The 23095-nt window shown below is 54.6% G+C and overlaps 1 protein-coding gene across 1 annotated transcript in view; it reads right to left on the bottom strand.

Annotated features, from left to right (window-relative positions):
* The window catches only part of Shb (SH2 domain containing adaptor protein B), a 131053-nt gene that overhangs the window by 14147 nt on the left and 93811 nt on the right, over window positions 1-23095 (bottom strand). The window contains exons 4-5 of the mRNA XM_047525403.1: window positions 20584-20755; window positions 14629-14748 (exon numbers count right to left, since the gene is read on the bottom strand). Coding sequence (XP_047381359.1) covers window positions 14629-14748; window positions 20584-20755 — 292 coding nt within the window. The remainder of the gene's footprint in view (window positions 1-14628; window positions 14749-20583; window positions 20756-23095) is intronic.

The following is a 23095-nucleotide window of genomic DNA, read 5'->3' as shown; positions in this document are numbered from 1 at the left end:
GTCAGAATCTGCTGGGCGGTTCTGAAGCACATTCGGGTTTGAGAGCCACCATTCTGGCTGCATCTGAGGAGGGAGACTCATTTCCCCAAGAGCTGGTTCCTGCAGGCCATGCTCACTCCTGTCCCGGGAAGGCCCCTCGGGGGTGAGGAGACGGGAAACACGCAGGGGCTGCTCCTCTCCAGCTGTCCTCCCTGGTCTTTTCCCGTCCTGGTCAGTCACACTACTCACTTTCTAGGTGGCCCAAGTGTCTCTGCTGGGTCTGTTCAGCATGGCCTCGCTGTCTGGACACAACTCCACCATTAATGTGGGGTGGCTGTTGACCTCCTGAGTCCACCTCTCTCTTCTCCACCTCTTAATCCCAAAGGATAGGATCCGACTAACGTCCAAGAGTCCTCAGGGGCAGACAACTCGTACCTTCTGACCAAAACCTCAAGGAGCACGGGTCCAAGATCATTAAGAAGCAAAGAGTCCACTGGTTTTGCCCACACTCAGAAGATTTAGAAACACGATTTTGAAAGGTCACTGTCACCCCTCGGTAGTCTGGGCTCAGGAGGGCAAATCCTCTCATGTTGGACATTCATTCTGGCAGCTTCCTGACAACCTCTTTCCACAGGGTGGAGAATTTTCTCAAAATTAAATCTCCAGCTCTCTGCTTCCTAATGAAATTGATTTCTGCCTTGATACACAACAAAGCTTTCATTTTATTATTTGGCTGGGGTCTGACCACATTAATTACAGGTTTTTTTCAGCATGGCTGCAAGTAATTGAGTTCCAAAGTTACTTACTATCGGAACAGATTGCTTTTTTAAAAGCACGACTCCCACAAAAGTGTAAGAGTCAACCCTCCATTCCCCCTGGACTACGGTTTTGCTTAAGACTGGGACAATTCTGGACAGAGGAAAAGGACTTTCCTAGCCTGAAAATTGAACTCGGAAGTGGTCGCGATGGTTGGTGGAGATCCAGTCAGAAGTCTCGGTGCCCAGGTCACAGGCGTCGGTGCCTTGGTGATTTTAGCCCTGCTTGTGTCAGAGCTCATCCGTTACCCTGAGTTTTTAACGCTGTCACTGTACCATTCTGCCTGCCTCAGAGGACACTCCGCACCAGCCTGTTGAGATTGGCTTCTAACACCAGGTACCAGGAACTGCAAAAAGTCTGCCGGGCATCCTGCAAATACATTTCTTCCGGCGAGGCCGTGTCCAGCACATGGCTTGCTCTTTGACAAGCCAGGAGGTTATAAGAAACTGTGGAAAGGACAGAGGGCTGGGAATGCAGGGTGCTGGTGTGGCCACAGGTGAGCCCTTCCCCTCTCTGAGTCCTTGTCCTTGAGGGTAAAGTGGGGGTGCTCTGGGGAGCTGGCGATCTCTGACCAGGACTTCGATCTCATTTATACTTCATGATCCTCCTCAGAGGCAGGGACTATTCCTACCCCCATCATACAGAGGCCAAAAAGCTAGCTTGAGGCAGAATTGAGATTTGAACCAGGGATTCAGCTCCAGATAGTCCACTCTTTTAGCCTGGCATGGTGAAGTCTCTCTCTTCTAATCACCCCTAACTTAAGTACCCCCAAAGAACAGGCACCAAGAACAGTAACAAAGAAGAGCTCAAGAGAGAGTCAAGACCATAACCGGGACTCCTGATGTCATAGCCAGTGAGTTTCCTACTCAGCCTCAATTAATCAACAAGAAAAAAAACAAAAACAAAACTATTATAAAAAAGATTCAGTATGGAAAATCTAGAAAATTCAAATAAGCAAAAAGAAGACAAACATCGGCACCCACTTCAGCACTCACAGATAGCTGTTAATCACATCTTGGCACAGCACCTTCCCGCCCGCCCCACCCCATGCATATGTATGTGAGGCACCGTCACAGGCTGGCTGGACTCTGTGACCTGACTTCATGACAATCATGGCTTACTTTGAAAACTGTGACTATTTTTCTCTGGACTATAATCTCCAAATAGTTCCTGAGTGCCTACTATGTGCCAGGCTCTCTGATGGTGGGGAGATAAAGACTACTAAAGAAACTCTCAGTCACAAGAGATTCCTAAGCAGATGTCAGATCATTTCAGACTATAACCCTGAGGGTCAAGGTCAGCAGCCTCAGCCATCAGAGGGCAGAAAGCTGAGTCCTGAGTTTATGCAGACTGGTTTTAACCTGGAAACTAAAATGGGGTGACATTTTTAAAAAGTCACCCTTACAAAGGTAGGACCATGGGAGAGGGGACACCACAGAAGTTTCTCCTCTAATCCCAAATCTAAAAGTACCCGACCCTTGCTGTTGCTTAGCCAATAAACAATTATGCTGGTTTTCTTTTCTTTCTTTTTTTTGGTTTTAGGGATTGAACCCAGGGGCACTTATCTCCACTGAGCCACATCCCCAGCCCTATTTTGTATTTTACTTAGAGACAGGGTCTGAGCTGCTTAGTGCCTCGCTGTTGCCGAGGCTGGCCTTGAACTCATGATCCTCCTGCCTCAGCCTCCTGAGCCCCTGGGATTACAGGTATGTGCCACCGTGCCCAGCTACCGGGGTCTTCTTGTTCAGTATTACTTATCTTCTGAGGTCCTATTCAAATGCCACCATCCCCAAAAAGCCCTCCAAGATGCCCCAGGTCAGACTTACTTTCTTCCTCTGTTCCTCCAGCTCTGTGCTCATCTGCCTCCTTGTCTAAGCTGGGAGCTCAGAGGCTGGTGTCTTTGTCCCCTGCCCAGCTAAAGGCCCAGTACATAGTAGGAGCTCTGCAGTGAGAGCCTGCACCAGCTCCTTTGTAAGCCCGGCTCTGCAAGTCTGCGCTAAGTGTGTTAGGCTGGTCCCCAGGCCTGAGGGCCATCAGCAGCATGTGGATATTCAAAAGCAAAATAGCAGGGGGAAAAAAAGGAAGTTCTATTTAAAGCATTTCTAATAAGCGGGCTTTGCCAAACCCAATTGTTTCTGATATTCCTCTTGGGTGAAGTAATCTTAAAAAGAAAAGAAAAGAAGAGGAAAGAAAAGAAAAGCGAAGCAAAGCAAAAGCATTATTAAAAGTGGCAAAACCCACCCTCAGCGGGGGCTGGAAGGCAGCTGGTGACCGTCACTGGGGGAGCTACCTGGAAAGGAGCAGGTTGGGGGCACCAAGAGCTGGGAGTGGAGCGGCATCCGCTCCAGCAGAGGGCCAGGCACGTGTGAGTGCCTCCCACCCCCCAGAGCAAAACACCATTTTTATAGCTTTAGCATTTGAACTATGGGAGCAAAGACAAGGGCTGTAAAATCTGACATCTGATTTTATAAATCTGCCTCAAATACCAAGAGCATTTATGGAGAAAGCGGGAGAAAGACAGTGTTTCTGCAGCTCAGCAGGACAGTAACCCTGGGGTGGGAGCTGGGGCATGTGGGTTCTGCCAAGCCACTCACCTCAGGACCTCAGGAAGGTCCCTTCCCCCTTATCAGGACTTAATTCCCCCTTTCTGAAAGCCAGGGTCTTGACACAGCTGACCCAAGCCCCTTCTGGCGCTCACTGCCAGGAGGTCTGGGGAATCATCAAACCCTGCTAGGCACTGGGATTTCACTGTAAGAAGCCGGTCACTTCAAAACCCACTAAACACCTCTAGGTGGGGGTCGACCACGTTTCTCTGGGGCTTTTGAGTTATTTACCCAGATCTAAGCAAAACAAAACCCTATGTCGCCAACACTTTCCTGGGGTCAGCACAAAGACTCTGCAACCCTCCCCACCCCCAATAGCCATGCCCAGCACAGCCTCTTGGAGTTTACAAGAGCTTTTACAAGAGCTTTCGATTCCATTGTGTCCCTGGCCCAGGGCTGAGAGGCTCAGAGATGGGAAGCCACTGGCTGACCCCCCTGCCTGGATTCAGGCTCTGATCTTCCGGCTCCCAGAAGCATCCTTATTCTCCATGCTGCCCCCCATTCACTGAGGGCAGACACGTGGTCTGTGGCTGCCCTGGCGGCCTGTCCCTGTAGCATCCTATAGACCCTCCCCCGAGCCTGCGACCAAACCATCCCCAGATGGCTCCTACAAAAATTGTGTTAAATAAGTCCTATTAACAAGATGTTAGAAATGTGATTGGAAAGAAATGTTTTTCTCATTTGGGGAGACCACCCAGTGCCTCCAAAAGGAACTGTCCTGGGGCAGGAGAGGTTTCCTGGCGACGGATGGGCAGTTGGAATGCCTCCCCTGGCGGCCTGGCCGCACAGGCAGATTGACGCGGGCTGATATGAGATAATTAAAAACTGCCTGGAAATGTAATCAGGGCGGCTCAGATGCCAGAGAGGACCGGGGAGCTCTTGGGGGAACAAAGGGCGATGCTGCCTGCCTGGCAGGGAGGGGAGCTGGAGCAGGCAGGGGAGGGCTGCTCCATCTCCCCTGGTGCTGCCAGGCTGGGCAGGTGCTCTGAGCATGGCCTGGCGGAGGGAGGCAGGTGAGGGCAGCACCTCTTGCTCTGGGACTTGGACAGTGGCGGGAAGCAGCAGCGGGGCTGGGAGAGAGTGTTTTCCCAGCTCTTTCGACCAACCATTCCTAGTCCACCAGCGGCCCAGCTGCTCAGAGTTCTGACACGGTCCTTGACTCCTCGCTCTCTGCCCTCAGCAGCCTTCTGAGCAGCCAGCCCGTGGCTCTGGATCTAGCACCATCCGTGGCCAGGAGGAGTTTCTGAAAACCTCCGTCTCGCCAACTACAGAGGCCACCACTGGCCCTTCTGAGCCTCAGCCTCTCTCTGCTACCACATGCCTTCAGGCCAGCCCCTGGGTGGAAACTGAACTTCCAAGCTCAGTTGGAACAAATGGCCCAGAGAGGCCAGAGAAGAGCAGTGGTCTAGGAGTCAGGCGCCGCTGCTTGGTCCCTCTCTGGCTCCATCGTCTTGGATATGCTCCTCGGCCTCCCTGAGCCTTGGTTTTCTTCATTGTAAAGTGGGAGCAATGAGGAGTTGTGCCTTCTCCACCAGCTGCTTGAGGAACTGACTCAGAGAAGACACCAGAATCCCCCAGCCAGGTCAAGTATCCTGACACCACTGGTTCAGAGACAGATGGAATGAGCCCTCCTGTTTTCAGATTCCCATAGGCTGGGCCAGGGGCTTTAGGTCTCTGTCATCACCTGAGAAAAGGTACCAGAAAAATGCCTGGCACCAGGTCTTGCTCAGAACACCTGGCATAGGTCCTGGGGCTATGCTGTCCACACTGCTGGCTTGGGCCCTGCTGGAGAGGAAGGGGGTTGTTTCTGATGAGATCCCATGGGGCAAAAAGAGGGCATCAGGATGCATTAGAATCCTGAGCCTTCACCACCCTCAACGTGCATGTTTCAGGATATGTGAGAGAGAAGGCAATAGTTCTCCCCTTTTCACTACAGACCAGTGTCACCAGTGACAAAGTCAGATCTCCTAAGTACTAGGCCCCTGCCAGGGCCCTGATGTGCATGGTCTCACTGACAAACTTCAGTAACCCAGGGAGGTGGCTGGCAGGGGGGCGCTTATCCCACCAGTTTGCAGGAGATTGAATCAAGAATGGGTGGAACTCAGACTGCCTAAGCCCCTCCCAGAGGAAGGTGCAATCAAAGGCCCATGAAGATCTGGACCCCAGCTAGTCAGCAGTGAGGGAAGGCCTGATCTTGGCATCCTGAGAATTGGCCTAGGCCTTTTCCCACATTGTCCACTGCATGGCTCCCAAATCGCCACAGCACTGAACTTAGGGTCCCTGAGAGGAACTGCCGGAACAGCGAGGGACCCAGCCGGAGACCTAATTTACCACTGGCAGGGCGTATTTTCTTAGTCATTCTGAATAAAGGGAACTGTCATAGGATGTGTCCTTTCATCCTGTGAGGCATCTGCACATTCCAAAGTTCACTGTTCTTGTTTAGTCCCCTGCAAAGAGTCTGAGGAGTCTATTTGGCCTAAAGCAGCAGCTCCTAATTGTGGCATTTCCTTTAAAACACGGAGAAAACACGAAGTACGCTAACTGAACAGAAAGTTCGTTTTTCCTCCATCGGCCCTGAAGGTATGGAGAGCAAACAGTCCCCCACTGGCCTGCCTCTTAGATGCTCTAGAAAATCAGGCCTGGGAGTGAGCTGGAAGGCAGCAAGCTTCTTCCTCACTCTGAGCCTTGGTTTCTCCACTTGTACCAGATCATCTAAAAGGTCTCTTTCTGTCCCCTAATTTCCAAGGTTTCTGCTAGGTACTCCGGGAACTGCGGCCATGAGTTGTTGCAAACAAGCTTCCCCATCGGGTGACCAGGAGACCATAATGAAGTAGTGAAAATGAGTATTTGATTGACAGTGTCTGCAGACTCAGTGGGAGAGCTGGAGGGGCGGCAGGGGGGAGAGACAGGGAAGAATGCCTACTGAGGTGCATCTGCAGCTGCTGCTGATCAGAGATCAGAGAGAACTTACCCAAGCCCACACAGCCAGGAAGAGGGCAGCCTGGATTTGACCCTAACTCTGCAAGATTCAAAGTCTCCATTATGGGAATGGAGGATTTTCTCTAGTTGCAGCCACATAAATGCTAAGAACCCACCACTGTAAAGAAAAATGGATGTGGGTATAGAGAGACTTCCAAATTGAACCCAAACAATCCACAAGGCTCTGAGCCAACTGTGACCTGTTGCCCCTCCAACCTGCAGCTCTCCAAAGTCTACGATGAAGACAGTGGAGTTCTACTGATTGAGCACTTGCTACTACAGTAGGGCGCATGCTAAGCACTTCACGTATATTGTCCCTTCATTGACACACCCGTGAAACTCATTTTCAGACAAGGAAACCAAGGCTCAAACACATAAGCCCTTTTACCCAAGACCACCCTGCTAGGACGTGGAAGAGCTGGGTTTCAAGAGCCCAAGTCAGATGGGTCCAGAACCAGGGTCTTCACTGCTGTGCAGAGTGGTGTCCACCCAGGGGAGGAGGAGAGGGGCTGGTGAGGGGGCGGGGGGGGGGCACAGACACTGGAAGCTGCACTGCAGAGGAGGCACCAGCTCCCCTGCTGGGCTGCTGCCTCAGCCGGGTTGGCCCCTTGCTACCCCCGACGGCCTCAGTCCTCATTCTCCAAGGACCAAGTCACAACCCTCTTCCCTGCCACAGGCAGGCCTAGCCACTCCCATGCAGAACCCTACACCATCCCTCACCTCCCTGGGATGGCACTGCTGTGGCTGTCTGCCTTCAGCCATGGCCAGCTACTGCCTCGCACAACCTGGCAGCTCCAGGATACATGGAGTCAAAGGAGCAGAGGATCATGGGCACGTGGCCAGGAACCCAGGGAGCTGAGGTCTATGGGGCAGCGTGGGAATCCAAAGGAGCAGTACCTGTGCCCCAAGCTGTGCACACCTGCCTTTCTTGAAGGCTTGTCCTTAACAGGACTCATTTGCCCTCAGGGGCCCAGCTGGGGACAAGGGCATTCTGGGACTGTGTGGGGGGGGGGGGGACTCCACAACTGCTGGAGAGGCCCTGCTGTGGCTTGGAGAGACCAAGCTTGTGGCTCACCTGGGAGCGGGCAGACCCCATGGAGTTAAGTGTTTGGAGCCTCAGATGCTGACCCGATGGAAGGATGCTCAGCTGGCAGGGGGAGGTGAAGGCTCGCTCCCTGCTGACGGGCGCCAGCCACAGGGTCTCCCCCGCCCCTCCTGCCCTGCAAACCTTTATTATTTCTTGCTCCTGGCTGTCAGCAGCAACAAACTAAGATTAATCACTCGCCTGCCTGCCTAGACCCAGACATGCCTACTGTTTGAAAACTCTCTCTTTTACGATATAAATCAATGAGGGGAGAAAAGAAAGAAAAACACCCTTAACTGAAATGCGTCCCTCAGCTCTTCCAGGCCCCATGGCACCTAAGCACGCTCCAGTGGAGCATCTGCTGGGTGGTGAATGGGCGCTCGGAAGCCAACACAGTCCTGCTGCTCAGGAAGACGCAACGGCATCAAGCAACCTGAAGGTTTGTTCTCCACCAACTGTCCTGCCCTCCTCCCCTCCTTGAGGATGGGGTGGGGCCCTACCAACACTCGGGACACAGGGGAAAACGCTCTGTGGCCCGACTGTGAAGCCCTTCCACTGGAAGCATATGCCCAAAGCCCCAGAGCCTCATTTTTTTCTTATTGTTGGTGGTACAGGGGGTCAAACCCAGGTCTCACAGTGCCTCAGGTAGGCAAGCCCTCCACCACTGCGTTAAATCCTCAACCCCCAGAACCTCATAAAGACATGCCAGCCCTAGCCATCTATCAGAGCAGAGCTGGCCTGGACTCACCCAGGGCTCTGTCCACACTGCTGCTTTCCATGGCAATTTCTGAAGGTTCTGAAAAAGCTGGGAGTCACTGAGCCTGCCATACACCAAGCACCCACTTTGTACCACACGGGGGCTTCTCTGCCCGGCCTCCTTCTCATCTGTGTGCCCCAGGTTTAGGTCAAGCCTAGCATCACATGGCTGGTGTGACCAAGGGCGCTGGGATTTGAACTTGGGTATCTCTGACTTCAGAGCCTGCGGTTTCCCTCCAGGTTTCACCCATCTGGAAAAGGGTGACCCTGGATTTCACATGCAGCTAGTCTCCTGGTCTCTTAGAACAGGCCCCATGCCAGCACTCAGGCTATGTGGGTGCAGGTGGCACATGTGTAGGCACAAGGAGGAAGAAGCTGTCCCCTCCCATAATGATCATGGTACCCATGATAGTTCTCAGAGGGCATCATGGCGCCCGGCTCAAAACCTTCAGGGGCTCCTCACTGCCCTGCAGGATAAAGTCCCTGTTCCTCTGCCACTGACGGGGCTGTGCCTCCCCTGGGCTCAGGCCCACGTGCTGCTTGTGGTTCTTATACAGCCCTGCGCTTCCTGCCTCTGCCCGTTTCCCTCAGCGCCACTCACCATTGAAAGCCTGGTCATCCTTCAAATACTGCCCTCTACCCCTCTGGGCAGGGCCCAGCGTCCTTTCCACCTGGGCATCTCTAAACGCTTTTCTACGTGAGTTACTGTGTCAGGGCCTTCCCTGCTTTTCAAACTGTGAGCCCTGTGGGGCTGGAGCTCTGGTCAGTGACTCGCTGGACAGGGCAGAGTCCAGAGGGATAGGAAAGCTCCTGAATGCTCAAGCTAGAGTGTGGGGCTCTGTGGAAACAGGCCTGGCCCAAGGCCTCTGAGGCCACATCTGCAAGAATGTGGCGAAATGCCTCTGGGGACTTGAAAGCCAAAGGACCTTTCTGTGAGGGTTCCACAGGGCTATTTCCCCCCACTGGGTGGGACTCTCCCTGTTTCAACAAACCTGCAGCTGGATCTGTGCCAAAGGAGCAGTGGCCTCCCTGGCTGCCAAGACCCCAGAAGTGCCATTCTGTGCGCCCCCACCCAGCAGGACTCACACCCTCCACCCGCTGCACTCTGCAGTCTTTGAAGTCCCCTTTCCCTCATCTTGTTCAGATTCTTTGCAAAAACTCATAAAACCAGAGCTTGTGAAGGGCCGCTCACAGTCCACAGTGCCCGAAGAACCCTTTCAATGAGATTTCTCACAACTTTTGGTCCCTTTTTCCTACTGTCTGCCTTGCTAGAAACAGGAAACTGTTAAGAGTTTGGTATTTTCTTGCCAATTTCCAAGGGCTCAGCCCTCCGCTTCCTGCGGTGGAGTGAGTGCGCCAGGGGCCGGCAGTGGGGGCGGGTCAGCTCGCTGCCCATCAAGTCAGGGTGGAGGCGGGGCAGAGGGGCGGTTCCGCAGGCTGGGTGGGATAGGGAGGTGACTGGGGCCATTCAGCAGCACCTCTGACGCCAGCTTCACAGGTGGGGGTATCTGCCACAGAGGGTCAGATAAGTGGCCAGCATGGTCTGATCCAAAGATGTAGCTGGTCCCCACAGGGCAAGAGTCACCATCTCTGCTGTCAGTGTGGGCAAGTGCCACTGGATAGCTGAGACCACTGCGAATCCCCTTCGAGTCTGTTTTCTCATCTACACAGCAAAGGGACTGAACTAGACAGGCCTCTAAGGTCACTTCTAGGTCTGACACCTGAAGACCTTCTGATAGAGTGGAAGGAGCACTAGGGACGGGGTGGAAAGTCTGGAGGCCTCAGGCTCCAGCCTCAGCCCCGTGGGAGGCCTTGGCAAGTCATCAGCCTCCTCTACCCTTAGAAGAGACATGGGGAATCGGTCGGCCACCTTGTGGGGCCAGGCTAGAGCAAATGCGCAGGCCTTCCAGCCGTGCCAACTGCTGACAGCAGGGAGGGCCGGGTGCAGGCGGGTTTGTGTGCGAGGGGGCTGGAGAGCAGGACTGAGTGGAACCTGCACGCCAGCTGAGAACGGCGACCAACTGCTCTGGGAGGCAGAGAAGTCCTGCTGAGGTTCTGCACCTCCCCAGATGCATGGCCATGCCAGGGAACACCTAGCTGCTTTTTAGGCTCAAGTGCAGCCTCCTCCCTGTGGCTTCTCCCAACCTTCTGTGGCAAGGACCACCCACCAGGGTGCCAACTCTGGGCTCCCAAGGCCCAGACTGAACTGGTCAGGCCTGACACCCTGGGGCCACCGCCTGGCTATTCTCAGCTTGGCCCTCCCTGGTGCCTGGTACAGAGGGCTCTGAAAAATATCTTCTGGGGGAAGGACAGACGGGCAGAGGGCCCTGTCCTCTGCAGCTAGACTCCCCCAAATGCTTTCTCCAACCTGGAACGTCCTCACAGTCCACCGGAGGCTCACATGAAAATGGCCAGAGGCGGAGAACCAGCATAGCTGGAATTCCGATGTCAGCGTGCACGCCCTCGCTTCTGATAGCACAGGGCAGGGGAGCCAGCCCGCGCCCCGCCCGGCAGGCTGCCAGCAAGTGAGAAATAGATAGCAGGGCCCCTCACGAGGCTGGCAAAGGGGTGCTCACCCAAGCAGCCAGGACATGGGGTACCAGGTATGCTTCCCTTGTGGTCACGGTGATTCACACAAAGGCGCTGCTCCTGGTTAGCAGTCCGACCAGTCACGGGGCACGGGGGCTGCGCCAAGGAGCAAGGCCACCTGCCCAGAGCAGGCTGTACAGCCCAGCCACAGGAGAGCCCACCTCCCCAATCTGGGCTTCTTCCAGGGAAAGTTGACCAGGTGAGACCACCTCTCTGGCCTTTGCAGGGGTGGGGGGCATCTAATGGCTCTAGACAACCCTCCTCTGGCCTCCTTGGGCAGATCCAGCCATGCAAACTCCAGTTTGAGAATTGGATCCCACAGGATGGGTGCAGCAAGACGGACCTGGGCCCTGTGGCGAGCGTTCTTGCCCAGGGTTCTGGTGGTCCCTGCACCATCTCCCTTCACCCTTCTCCCTGGCCTGGGAGGTACAGCTGATCCAGCCAGGGCACTCCAAGGACAAAGAGGGGTCTGAGTCCATGGACCGGGATGCGAGAGGAGTCAGGTAACACCTCAGTGTCAATATCTGTAGTGAGCATCAAGTCTGACTCTTCACTGGGCAAATGTGGATGCTGAGACCCAGAGCGGGGGAGGAACTTGCCCAAGGTCACACAGGGAGCAGAGAGTGGCAGGACAGGATGCCTGTCCAGAATTTTGGACAATGGGTGCCTTAAAACCGGGTTGATGGCAGGAAGTAGGGGCAGAGTGGGAACAGCGCAAGGTAACAATGATGTGGAACTGGCGGGGCCGGAAGCCGGCTGTCATTGTCCTAGTGTGTGTGTACAGAGGACGGCAGGCTCAGGGAGATGGCATGAAAGCCACAGGCTGGGGAGTGGGGAAGCCAGGCATGAGGCTGGTCCCCTGCTGCCTCCACTGCAGGACAGGCCTCCGGACTATACGCCTGCACTGTGGGGACAAGGACCCAGGTGCTGTCCCTCCCCTGAGAGGGCCCTACTATCTAAGGAATGGCATATGCCAGGGACAAAAGGAGACTATGCTCTGGGTCCTCTGAAACCTGTTTGTGAGGTGAGGTCTGGCCTGTCGGCGTGACGAGGGGACTGCACAGGGACTGAGAAACAGACTCCGCAGGCTGGACGTGGAGGTGCTGCTTCCGCCACAGTGACGTCGGCATCTACGCCAGGGCGTGCCTGGCACTCAGAGGCTCTACCTTGCAGGCAGGGCTGTGCTGCTGTCACCATCGGACATGACGCTGGAGCAGCTGCAGAGGCTCTGGTCTTTCTGGAGGAGCAGCCAGGCTTGGTGTGGGGCGCTCTCTCCCTCCTCTGCGTGTTCCACAGAGGTCCTGCTGGGCTGTCCCCGGAGAACGGGGAGAAGAGCAACAACCCAGCCTGATCAGTGCCCCAGAGAGCTGCACGTTGCCCAGGTCTGTGGGGAAGGTTGCTGCAATACAAGTAATGCCACCTGCTTCCCTTGCTGGAGAAAGAACCCAGGGGACTCAACCACCAAACTACATCCCCAGCCCTTTTAATTTTTTTATATTGACACAGGGTACATTGGGGAGGCTGGCCTCCAACTTGCGATCCTCCTGTTTCAGCCTCCCCAGTCGCTGGTATTATAGGTGTGCACCACCGTGCCCAGCTTCCCTTGCCTCTTGCAATCCAGAAGAATGTCATTCACCTGAGTTGCAAGATTATCTCCAGGCAGTGAGGGAGGGGTGGCAGGGCTGACTAGAGCAGCGGGGTGTCCCGGAGGACTGGTTCCATCAGCCTGCATGCCCAGCCGTGTGCATGCTCCCTGCCGCTGCCCTTTTCTCAATCCAATTATGGCTTCTCTGGCTTTGGCGGCCTCCAGCCCAGCCTGCCAGTCCAGCTGTGGTTTAGCACATTGAATCTTCCTCCCTCCACTGCGGTAACTGACCGGATTCTCTGGGCCCTCAGGTCTGATGGCAGGCAATGAGGCGTGCAGGTGCCAGCAGCTTGGAACACAGCAGTGCTCCTCCGTGTCTCCTGAGTCCTCCCGGCTGGCTGGAAATGGTTTCCACGCCCTCCCTGGCCAGGTGGCGGTCCAGTTTCTAGCTGTATTCCCCACTGACAAGGCTGAGGCAGCTTTGGCTAGCTCTGATTTTTGATCAGCTCTGTTAGAAAAACTGTTCTCTCCCAGGGCTGAACTGTGCCCGTAACTGCCCCATGGGGGACCCTGCAGCTGCCCCTGCTGCCCTGCTGGTCCCTGCTGGTCCCTGCCTGTCTGCACACCCTCCCTTCTCCCAGAGCCTCTGCCTGCTGCCCTCCTAATGCTCTGTAGTTTGTCACTGTCCTTCGCAGGTCAGCTGGGGGGCTGGTCTTCACAGCCAGGCCAGCCTCACCTTCCCCGGCCACACTGAGACCTCTGTCTATGCTGCTGTACTTTGCTGACAGCAGCCCCCTGGTGGGCCTGCTCTCCGCATGGCCTCTAGGAAGGATGAGTGGGGTGGAGAGGGAGCACGTGAGGGCTTCTCTACACCTGGGCGTCTGTGCTGCCCGAAGGGCCTGGGCTCAAACCCCAAGCACATAACGAACTCTCTGAGTCTTGGGCAAATCCCTCTTTTTGGAGGGGGTGGGGGGCCTTTTCCTATCTATGAAGTAGGTTTTAGAAGTTCTTTTGGGGGCTGAGGTTGTAGCTCTGTGGTTGAGTGCTCTGGCATGTATGAAGTACTGGGTTTGATCCTCAGCACCACATGAAAAAAATAAAGCTATTATGTCCATCTACAACAACAACAAGAACAAGAACAAAGAAAGAACTTTTGGGTCCTACCTAGCGATGTCATTTAACCAAAACCCTTCTTTTCACTCCTGCAGCTGTGCATCCCAACAGCCAAGAGCAATCCACACGGATTGGAAAAACCTGACAGGGTGGTGCAAGCCTATAATCCCAGGTATGCAGGGGGCTGAGGCAGGAGGATTGCAGGTTCAAGGTCAGCCTGGGTAACTTAGTAAGATCCTGTCTCAAAACAAAAAGGGTTGAGGGAGGTGGCAAAGAACAGAAGTTCACTGGATTAGACAAAGGGGACCGAAGGAAGGGAGGGGATGGGAACGGGAAAGACAGTGGAATGAATGGACATAACTTTCCTGTGCTCATCACGCCAGCGAAACTCCATATCACGTACCACCACAAGAATGGGATCCTCAGTCATACCCCAAGAATACACAATATGTCAAAAGACACTCTACTGCCATGTGTATCTAAACAGAACAAACAAAAAATAAAATTGAAAGGGCTGGGGTAGAGTGTCCCCGGGCCCACCCCAGCACCACACACCTACGCGCGTTCACTCCCAAAGACCTGACAGTTCGCAGCGGCATCAACGCCAGGATTCTCCCCGGCTCTTTCCGGTGTTCCTTCCAACCTTCATGAGACACATAAAAATCAGACCTGCCCAAATGACAACCTGAAGCCTTAAGGAAAGGGTTCTCACGGCAGCGACAAGATGCTGTGCAGAGTGAAGCATCTACTCCTGGGGTCTGGGACCGCCACTGGGGCTAAACCACATTCCCTCTGTGAGTCTCCATTTCCTCATCTGTAGAGTGGGGACAATATGTTCCTCATCAAAGGACTGAAGTGAGGGCCAAGGCAGGGGCGTGGTATGCTAAGATCTTGGTGGGGCCCTGGCTTGCAGCACAGGTGGAAGCAATTCCTTGATAGTAAAAACATAAATCCTAGGAAGACCCCTCCTCCCTGAGAAGGTGGCGATTCAACCACAGAAACTCCTCTGCGTCCCAGGAGAGCACGATCAAATTGAAGAACCAAGGCTTGAATTAATACTTGTGGGCAAAGTTCCCGGGGGGCTACGGGGTCTCCTGCAGACAGAGCGGCCACGCCGTACTCACTTCAGGGAGAGGGAGAAGTCGTGCTTGCTGGTCTGGCTGTTCCGGACAAGGTAGCTGCACTCCTTGCAGAGTCGCAGAAGGTTCTCGGCATCTCCTCTGCTGATGGCTCCGTGATACCATCTGGGGAGAGGACAGAGCATGTTCAGGACCCAGCGTGGACAGGGATCCCAGGCCCTGACCTCCCGGGGAGGCTCGGTGTCCTGGGCGGCCAGCTGTGACAAGGCAGGCATGCGTTGGCTCCCTCATTTTATAGCCATTTACTGAGGGTCTGACACATGCCAGATTCTGGGGGGAGAAAAGTGAACCAAACCCAGAATCTCCTCCCTTGCTAAGCTCAGGCTGCAGGTCAGGGAGTTGGACGGCAGACATTCCGCGGTCACACAGGATGCCCCAAGATGACAGTGCTGTGGAGATGAGGGAGGCTGGGTCACACGGCTGGGGGCCGGCGGGGGGACTGCTATTTGAGGCAAGGTGGCCAGGAAAGGCTTAAGGAGAAAACGGCATTTTAGTGCAGAGAGACCTACAGGAGACAAAGGAAGACCGGAAGGACAGAGGCTGGAGAGGAGCTTTCCTGGCAGAGGGAAAGGTGGCCAAAACAAGGGCGGGAAGCAGGAGTCTGCATGTGTGTTCTGGAAGGGTTAGGGGCAGTGTGGCTGGCAGCAGCAGGGGGTCTTGCTTGGTGGAGGGTGGACGCCTGGCTGGGCGTCCACCCTCCACCAAGTAGGGTCACGCCAGCCCCCTTTGGGTTACGAGGATGGAATGGGATGTCCCATGGGAAGGACTTGTGCACAGACTGGTGTGGGGTGAGTTCCAGCCAATGGTGACTGTGAGCACACCCCGCTCCTACCACCCACAGGTCGCATTTTCAGCCTATGTGGGGGTGCTGCCTCCTGGCAAGCGCTGCCGTCCCCGACATCTGCCTAGACAGCACCGTCCACTGCTGGCCACGGCGCACCTCCTGCCACGGACAAGGCAGCGCCACGATGTTATGACCTCAAAACATAAACACCCAGCTTTTACAAACAGGGACCGGGGAGTAGACGTCCGTCCAAGTCAGGTATGGGGGCTCACGCCTGTAATCCCAGTGCCTTGGGAGGCTGAGGCAGGAGGATCGCAAGTTCAAAGCCAGCCTCAGCAACTCAGCAAGGCCCTAAGCAACTCAGTGCGACCCTGTCTCTAAATAAAATCTTTTTTAAAAAGGGCCGGGGATGTGGCTCAGTGGTTAAGGCCCCTGGGTTCAATTCCCAGTATCAAAAAAAAAAAAATTTTTTTTTAATTAAAAAAGAATTAAAGGGCTGGGGAGATAGCTCATTTGGTAGAGTGCTTGCTTTGCAAGCATAAGGCCCTGGGTTCGATCCCCAGCACCACAAAAAAAAAAAAAAAAAAAAAAAAATTAAAATCCCTGTCCAGTGGGAGCAGGACTGAGCTCCTGCTCACCAGAGACGGCTATGGATCTGGACGTCTGCAGGGGAGACCCCACCAGGGCAGGGGTGGGGAGCACAGACTGCCATTCTCCAGGCTGCCTCTCTCCAGCTGTGCAGAGGAACCGAGGCTGGGGTCCCATGGCTGCCACCATGAGAACCCCTCCAGAGCGTAATGGCCCAATGAGGCTGGACAGGATAGTGCGCTGCAATGGGGAGCAACAGGGCTGGCCTGGGACACGGTGACGGATTTGGTGAGACGGTCCTCTGTGACTGCCTGGGCAACACACCCCCAGGGAGCGGACAAAACGTTTTATTAGGAAAACAACTTCCAGCCATTTGAAGCTGAGCCGTCCTCAGGGAAAGGTCTGGAAGTGGCCTCTGGGGAAGTGGCTGCCGGAGGCCTGTCCTCCTGGAGCTCAGGAGCAAGCCTGCTGGCTGGAAGGGAGACTGGCTGGGGTGCGGCGGCTCTGGACCATTACTGAGGGTATGCCTGGTGGTAAACAGGATAAGCTGCCAGTTCCTTCCAGGGTGGAGGATCAAAGGAGCACAGGGCAAAGGGCACTGGGTCAGGAGACAGTCGGCCACCGCCCATCAGCAGGAGGCTGTGGACCATAGACCAGTAGAAGCTGGGTTGGATGGTCCTGTGGGAGTGGCAAGCGGGGCAGGAGGCCCCTTAGGGACATGCTGGACTCTGTGGGGTAGGCCTGTCGGGTCAGGACCACAGCCTTAAGGAGGTTCCATCACTGCCAATCATCCCATCCAATACCTATCAGCTCATCCAATGTTTACTCGCCACTCACACGTCCTCAATCTCATGGGGCTGATGCAGAAGGGGTGACAACAGAGATACAGGAAACCATTCCAGATAGTACAAGTGCTACGTAGGAATACCAGGGTTCAGATACGGCAGTGTCGGGTGGGCGGGGAGGTGCCTAATTTGGAAAGAATGGTCAGGAAAGGCCCCAGAGGAGATGATATCGGCCCCAGAAGGCCGATGAACCTGTACCGCAAGGAGTCAATCTTGTGAAGAGCCAAAGAAAACACCTTCTCTGCAAAGGAAGTAGTAAGTGCAAAGGTCCTGAGGTAGGAATGTGCTTGGGGTGTCCATAGAACAGAAAGGTGGCAAGAATGTTCCAAGCACCATTGAGTGAAGGTACAGGATGAAAATAGAATGGGAAGCAGGGCCCAGTTACCTGAGAGTTTGTGGGCAGAGAGAAGAAGTGTGTTGATTTATCCTAAGCATACTGAAAAGAAGTAGGTGATATAAAGTGGTGTTACTTGCTCTGGATGATCTTAGAAAAGATCCACCAGGCTGCCATGAGGAGGGGCCAGAGGGGACGCAGGCATCATCAAGTCAGGAGGCGACTGCAGTGCTTCAGATGGGAGGTGACTACAGGGTTGGAGGAACAGATGGATTCTGGCAGTATTTCAGAGGAAGAACTTGACGAAATTGGTAATGGGACAGATGCTGTAAGGCAAGAAGAAGAATCAGGACGACTCCAGGTTTGTGGCTTGAACGGTAACTAGGCAGATGAGATGTGGAAGCAGCTTTCAGACAGGGAGCCCCTTCTGCACACATCTGAAAGGCCACGAAGGTGGCTGGAGACAGGAGCTGGGAGTTCTGGGAGAGGTGTAGGTGGGGACGGCACACCTGTGAACCATCGCCTGCATCCTGACAGCTGAGAGAGACTCCCCGGGAGGGAATGCAGCAGGAGGCAGCCCAGGAGAGTCCAGCCTTCAGCTCAAGAAAAGGTGAGGAGCCACCAAGCAGGGAGACAGGAGAAAACCCGGGAGAGGCAGGAGTCCGGGAGGAGGGAGCCGTTGGCTTGTTGACTTCCAGGAAGGGCCGGGGAGGTGGTATGGGGCCTTGGGCAGGAAAGGGGAGCTTGGTGGGCGAGACAGGAGGGGAGGCCACAGACTGGGGAGAAGTACCAACAGTTCTTTCTTTGGGGACTTTGTTCCTTCAGTCAACTGTCATTCACTGAGCACCTGTTATATGCCAGGCACTGTTCTGGGCCAGGGGGAAGCAGCAGTGACCTGAACAAATCCCTGCAAGGTCCACACAGAAATGGCTAGAGAGGAAGTGGGTCAAGGTGATTTTACTTACTTTGACCAAGTTCCGAACTAGAACATGTTTACATGCTGGTGTGGCCACGAGGCAGCGTGGGGAGGTGGCGGGCTAAGGTGCAGGAGGGGTCTGGACCTGAGGAGCCTCGTCAGCCTGCAGGACGGGTGGGGTGTGCGTGACCCTCCTCCTGCTCGTCCCTACCGAGGGGTTTATCTAAGCGCGCCTCTCGGGTGATGACCCGGGGCTTCTGGACAATCTGCGGGAGAGGGAATGACGGGGGAAGGAGGGACGGCCAGGACTCTGGGCTTATGGGGAGGCCTTGTCGGGTGGGAATGGGAAAGGAAGGAGCCTGAGCTTGGGAATGGGAAGAAGGCTGTCTGGGCGTAAAGAGGGTGGGCTGACCCTGCAGGCCTGGCTGCTGCCTGTTGGGACGCACACAGCATAGCTTCCAGGCATCTCTGGATCATACTTTGTTTGTTGATTAAGCACATGGTTTGATCAGAAATAAGCCAATCGTGGTGTGCAATTGCTGCAAGGCTTTGAGAACAGACCCACAGCTGGAGGCTGGAGCCTCCCCTGAACTGCACTAGACAGGAACGGCCACCACAAATGAGGCTGCAGCCTCCTGGGACAGCAGCACATGCTGGAAAAGGCAGCCCGTGACATCATTCGGGAAACCCTGCATCCTGCTCACCAAGCGAGAGCTTCCTGAGAGGTACGCGCCCCTGGTCGGGCAAGACCAGAATCCCCTGGGCCAAGGCTGAGAGAGCACACGGAACACACAGGAAAGTCTCAAGCTGCCGGTGTCAGCTCATCTCCTGGCCTTTGAGCCAAGCTCTGCTCTGCTCTGGGCCCCGACTCTCCCATCAATGCAGTGGATTATAACCCCTTTCATTTGCTCGTCAAGGGGATGATATACCGGAAGGTGCCAGTGCAAGGTCCCATGCCTATTTCATCAAGTTCCTGGAGGGACTTGCTGGAGTTCAGGTATGTGGCACGGTGAGAGAAACCGAAAAAGCAGTCTGGGCACATGGCAGACAGCAGGCCAGGGAGATGGGGCTTTATCCTGGAGGTAATGGGGAGCCACTGGCAGTTTCAGAGCAGCACAGGGTTCTGCACATGATGAGGGCCTGGCAGAGCAAGGTGATGATAATCATGGTCCAGAGGAGAGGCAATATATACCCAAGGGACTTTAAATGAGCATACTATAATGATGAAGTCACATCAATGTTTACAGCAGCTCAATTCACAATAGCTAAGCTATGGAACCAACCTAGGTGCCCTTCAACAGATGAAGGGATAAAGAGGGAGAATTACTCAGCCACAAAGAAGAACGAAATTATGGCATTTGCCAGTAAATGGATGGAACTGGAGAATATCATGTTAAGTGAAATAAGCCAGTCCCCAAAGAACCAAAGGCCAAATGTTCTCTCTGATACGTGGAGGCTAACACACAATGGGGGTGCGGGGGACAGCGAAGGATAGAAGTTCATTGGATTAGACAAAGGGGAATGAAGGGAAGGGAAGGGGGATGGGAATGGGGAAGACGGTAGAACGCATCAGACATAGCTTTCCTATGCTCACATATGATACACGACCAGTGTAACTCCACATCATGGGCATCCACAACAAAGGGAGGTCACACTCCATGTATGTATAACACGTCAAAATACATTCTAGGGGCTGGGGTGTGGCTCAGTGGTAGAGCGCTTGCCTAACACATGTGAGGCACTGGGTTTGATCCTCAGCATCACATAAAAATAAATAAAGGTATTGTGTTCATCTACAACTTAAAAAAATTAATGAAAAATACATTCTACTATCATGTATAAAGAAAAAGAACAAACAAAAATTTTAAAAAATTAAAAATAAAATAGGAGAGGCAGTAGACGGCCTGGGTCAGCTCAGTGCCGGGTGTGGTGAGGAGGACGAGACCCAGAGGCAGCATGGAGGAATGTGGCCATCGACTGGAGATCTCTGCAGACGAGAACCGAGAAAACCCAAGAGAGTAGAGGGCTTACCCAGTAAATATCAAGCAGATGTAGACCAAGGGCATCGCCTGGTCTCACTGACACTGAGGGGACAGGTATGGCTTACGCTCAGCTTTCCAAGCGCTCATCGGCATGGTGAAATTAGAAACTAGGCTGACGGAGACATGAGAGGCGCACCCTGCAGATGACTGCAGTGCCTCTATTAGCCACAGCAGGTGATGGTGGCAATATGGTGTGGGGTGACAGGCCTGGGGCTAGTAGTCGCTCACGTTCTAATCCCAGGGCTGCCACAGACGGGCTGCAGCCTGGACCTCCGTGAACCACAACCCGCCGCTCTGGACAGGAGCCGGGAGAAAGGGCCTGGTCTCTCGTGTGCTCTCAGGCTGTCACGAGGACACCACCCAGAGCAGCAAGGGAGGGACCAGAGAGGAGGGCACAGGGGTGAGGCCGGGCTCCGCCCTGCAGAACCTACATTTGCTTCTCCAGTGGGACGGCAGGGTCCACTCTTTCTCCCAGGATCCCGCAGAACTCGGGGCTCCCGTGCTTGATGGGCTTGAAGCCCCCTCCAGGAGCACGAAGCTGGCGCCGCCGGTCCCGCGAAGGTGACGGGGATGACTGCCGCTTCTCGTTGCCGTTGAACTGGGCTGTGAGAGGGAGAGAGAAACAGTTACCCCGGCTCGGCCCCCGGCTCTGGTTGGCACTTTGCAATCTGCAGGAGGAGGAATTTTAGACCATGAAAAACAGCCCCCCAAATTTTGGCTTCTGCTACGGTTTGAGTGTGTCCTCCCTCTCCAAATTCGTGTGTTGGAACCGTAATTCCTCAAATACAGCAGGGCTGGGAGGTGGGGCCCAGTGGGAGGGGCTTGAGTCATGGGGGTGGAGCCTCACAAGGGGAATAATGCGGCTCCCAGGAAGGGGCGCATCAATTCGAGCAGGTTGCTGTAAAGCCGGGTCCCCCCTCATGTTCCCCTCAAGTTCCCTTCTGCAGGTGCCTTCTTTTGGCCTTCTGCTTTTTGCCATCAGTTGAGGTGACTTGTGGTCCTCTCCAGCACCACACCCTAGGACGTCCTGGCCTCCAGAGCCATGAACTAAGTAACAGTTTTCCTTCATAAATGACCCAGTCCAAAGTATTTTGTTACAACAGAAAATGGGCCTCCCAAGACAGGACATGCAGGAGCTATCAAAGTTGGATTAAGAGTCTGAGGGGCTGGCTGAGTCTCCAGAGTCCACCGAGCTCAGCCTTATCCCTACAGGAATTCCCTTGGCTGCCCCCTCTCAGGGGAAAAGCTGTTTCTCATAGTATGTGAAAAATCTCCCTCCTCCCTCCCGCCTTCCCTGTTCCCAGCCCACCTAGGGCCACACTGGTCACACCTGCTCCCTTTCCTCAGGACAAACCTGCAGACCTCTTTACTTGGGGGTCAGGTTGTATCTTGAGTTTACGCCTCCTCATTCAGACTCCCCTGCATGGCCAGTGCAGAGATGCACAGGGGACAGGGGACAGACCCCAACCCCCACCAGCCCCACGTGCTTCCCTCCTGCCCTGGACCTGGGGAGTGCTGTGCACCCCCACAGGCTATTGGAGGGCAGGATTCTGCAAAGACCCCACAAAGAACAGATGAAATGAGCTGAAACGAGTTGCCAGAAGGGCTCCCAGACGCCAGCTGCTCTACCTTGCAAGTTCTCTCTCTGGGCCTCCCTTTCCTTCTCTGAAAAACAGGGCTAATGACAGCACCCACTCCATGGGTGGTAGGTCAGGTGAGGCACGGAGAGGACCCAGCAGAGCGCCTGGCAGGCAGCCTGTGCTCCATCAATGTTAAAAGAAACGCTTTTATCATTATCACATCTGCTCCCTGCAGACACGACACTGGGGGCTTCACATTCGTTACCAAACCAACCTCTCCTAAGCTGTGTGCCTGGCTAAGTTACTTACCCTCTCTGAGTGCCCATTTTGAACTTCGCTGGGCTATGGTGAAGAGAGATGAGAGAAGGCATGGAGGGCTTAGTCCAGGGTATGGAGCAGACCAGGACTGGGCCTGCAGAATAGGGCTCCTGAGGCTGGAAACTCCCCTCTAACCAGCGACGGAGGTGGCAAGCCATGTCTAACCACCCCCACACAGGGCAATCAACCCTCCTGCTCACAGGAAGCAGTGGGGCGACCCCAGCCCCAACTACCGCAGCATGTTGTCTACTGGGACCGAGGAATGTGAAAGAACTTGTTCCACATCTCAGCCACAGAGCAGTCCGGGGCCCTGCAGCATCTCTGTCCCTTTAAGACACCTCTTTCTAATTAACCAGTACAGAAAACTGGGAAGGGAGGTTCCAACCAATGGAAGGTTCCAGACACAATGGACCCAGCCATTCTTGTGACCGGGCAGGGCACGTGCCTACCTGCCCACCCAGCAGCAGGGTCGGGCAGCAATGGATCTGGGAAGTGAGTCTGAGCCCCGCACAGTGCCTCCACCCATTCAATCTGAAACACCCATTCGCAGGTGCCAGGCACAGTTCAGGGCTGGGGAAATGGCAAAGAGCAAAACGAAAACCACTGCCTGCCAGCTCAGGGTCCTGGTGAGGAAGGACAGGTAACAAATATCTATATGTCAACAGGGGGTGACAACTGTCACAGAGACAAACGCAGCATTGCAGGGAAGGCTTCTTGGAAGGGATGTCTAAGTAAATACCTGAAGAGGAGGAGGGACATTGTGGGAAAGACAATCCCAGCACAGGCAAGAGCAAGTTCCAGGGCCCGGAGGTGGCTGAGCCTCGAGAGTCTGAGCAGCAAAACAGTCCAGGGTGCCTGGTGGGCCTGGTGGTCTGGGGAGGGACTCTGGCTTTGTTCTGAGGCAGAGAGTGCCATTTTGGTGTTCTGAAGAAGGTCCTCACCTGACTCTTGTTAACAGGATTGCTGTGCCAAAAAAGAGATGAGAGGCAGGGGGTGTGGGGCGGCCTGTACTTTTTTACTCAATTTTGCTATGAACCTATAAGTA

The sequence above is a fragment of the Sciurus carolinensis genome, chromosome 14 (assembly GCF_902686445.1).
Source record: "Sciurus carolinensis chromosome 14, mSciCar1.2, whole genome shotgun sequence".
Taxonomy (NCBI): domain Eukaryota; kingdom Metazoa; phylum Chordata; class Mammalia; order Rodentia; family Sciuridae; genus Sciurus; species Sciurus carolinensis.
This window is presented reverse-complemented; position numbering and strand designations above follow the sequence as displayed.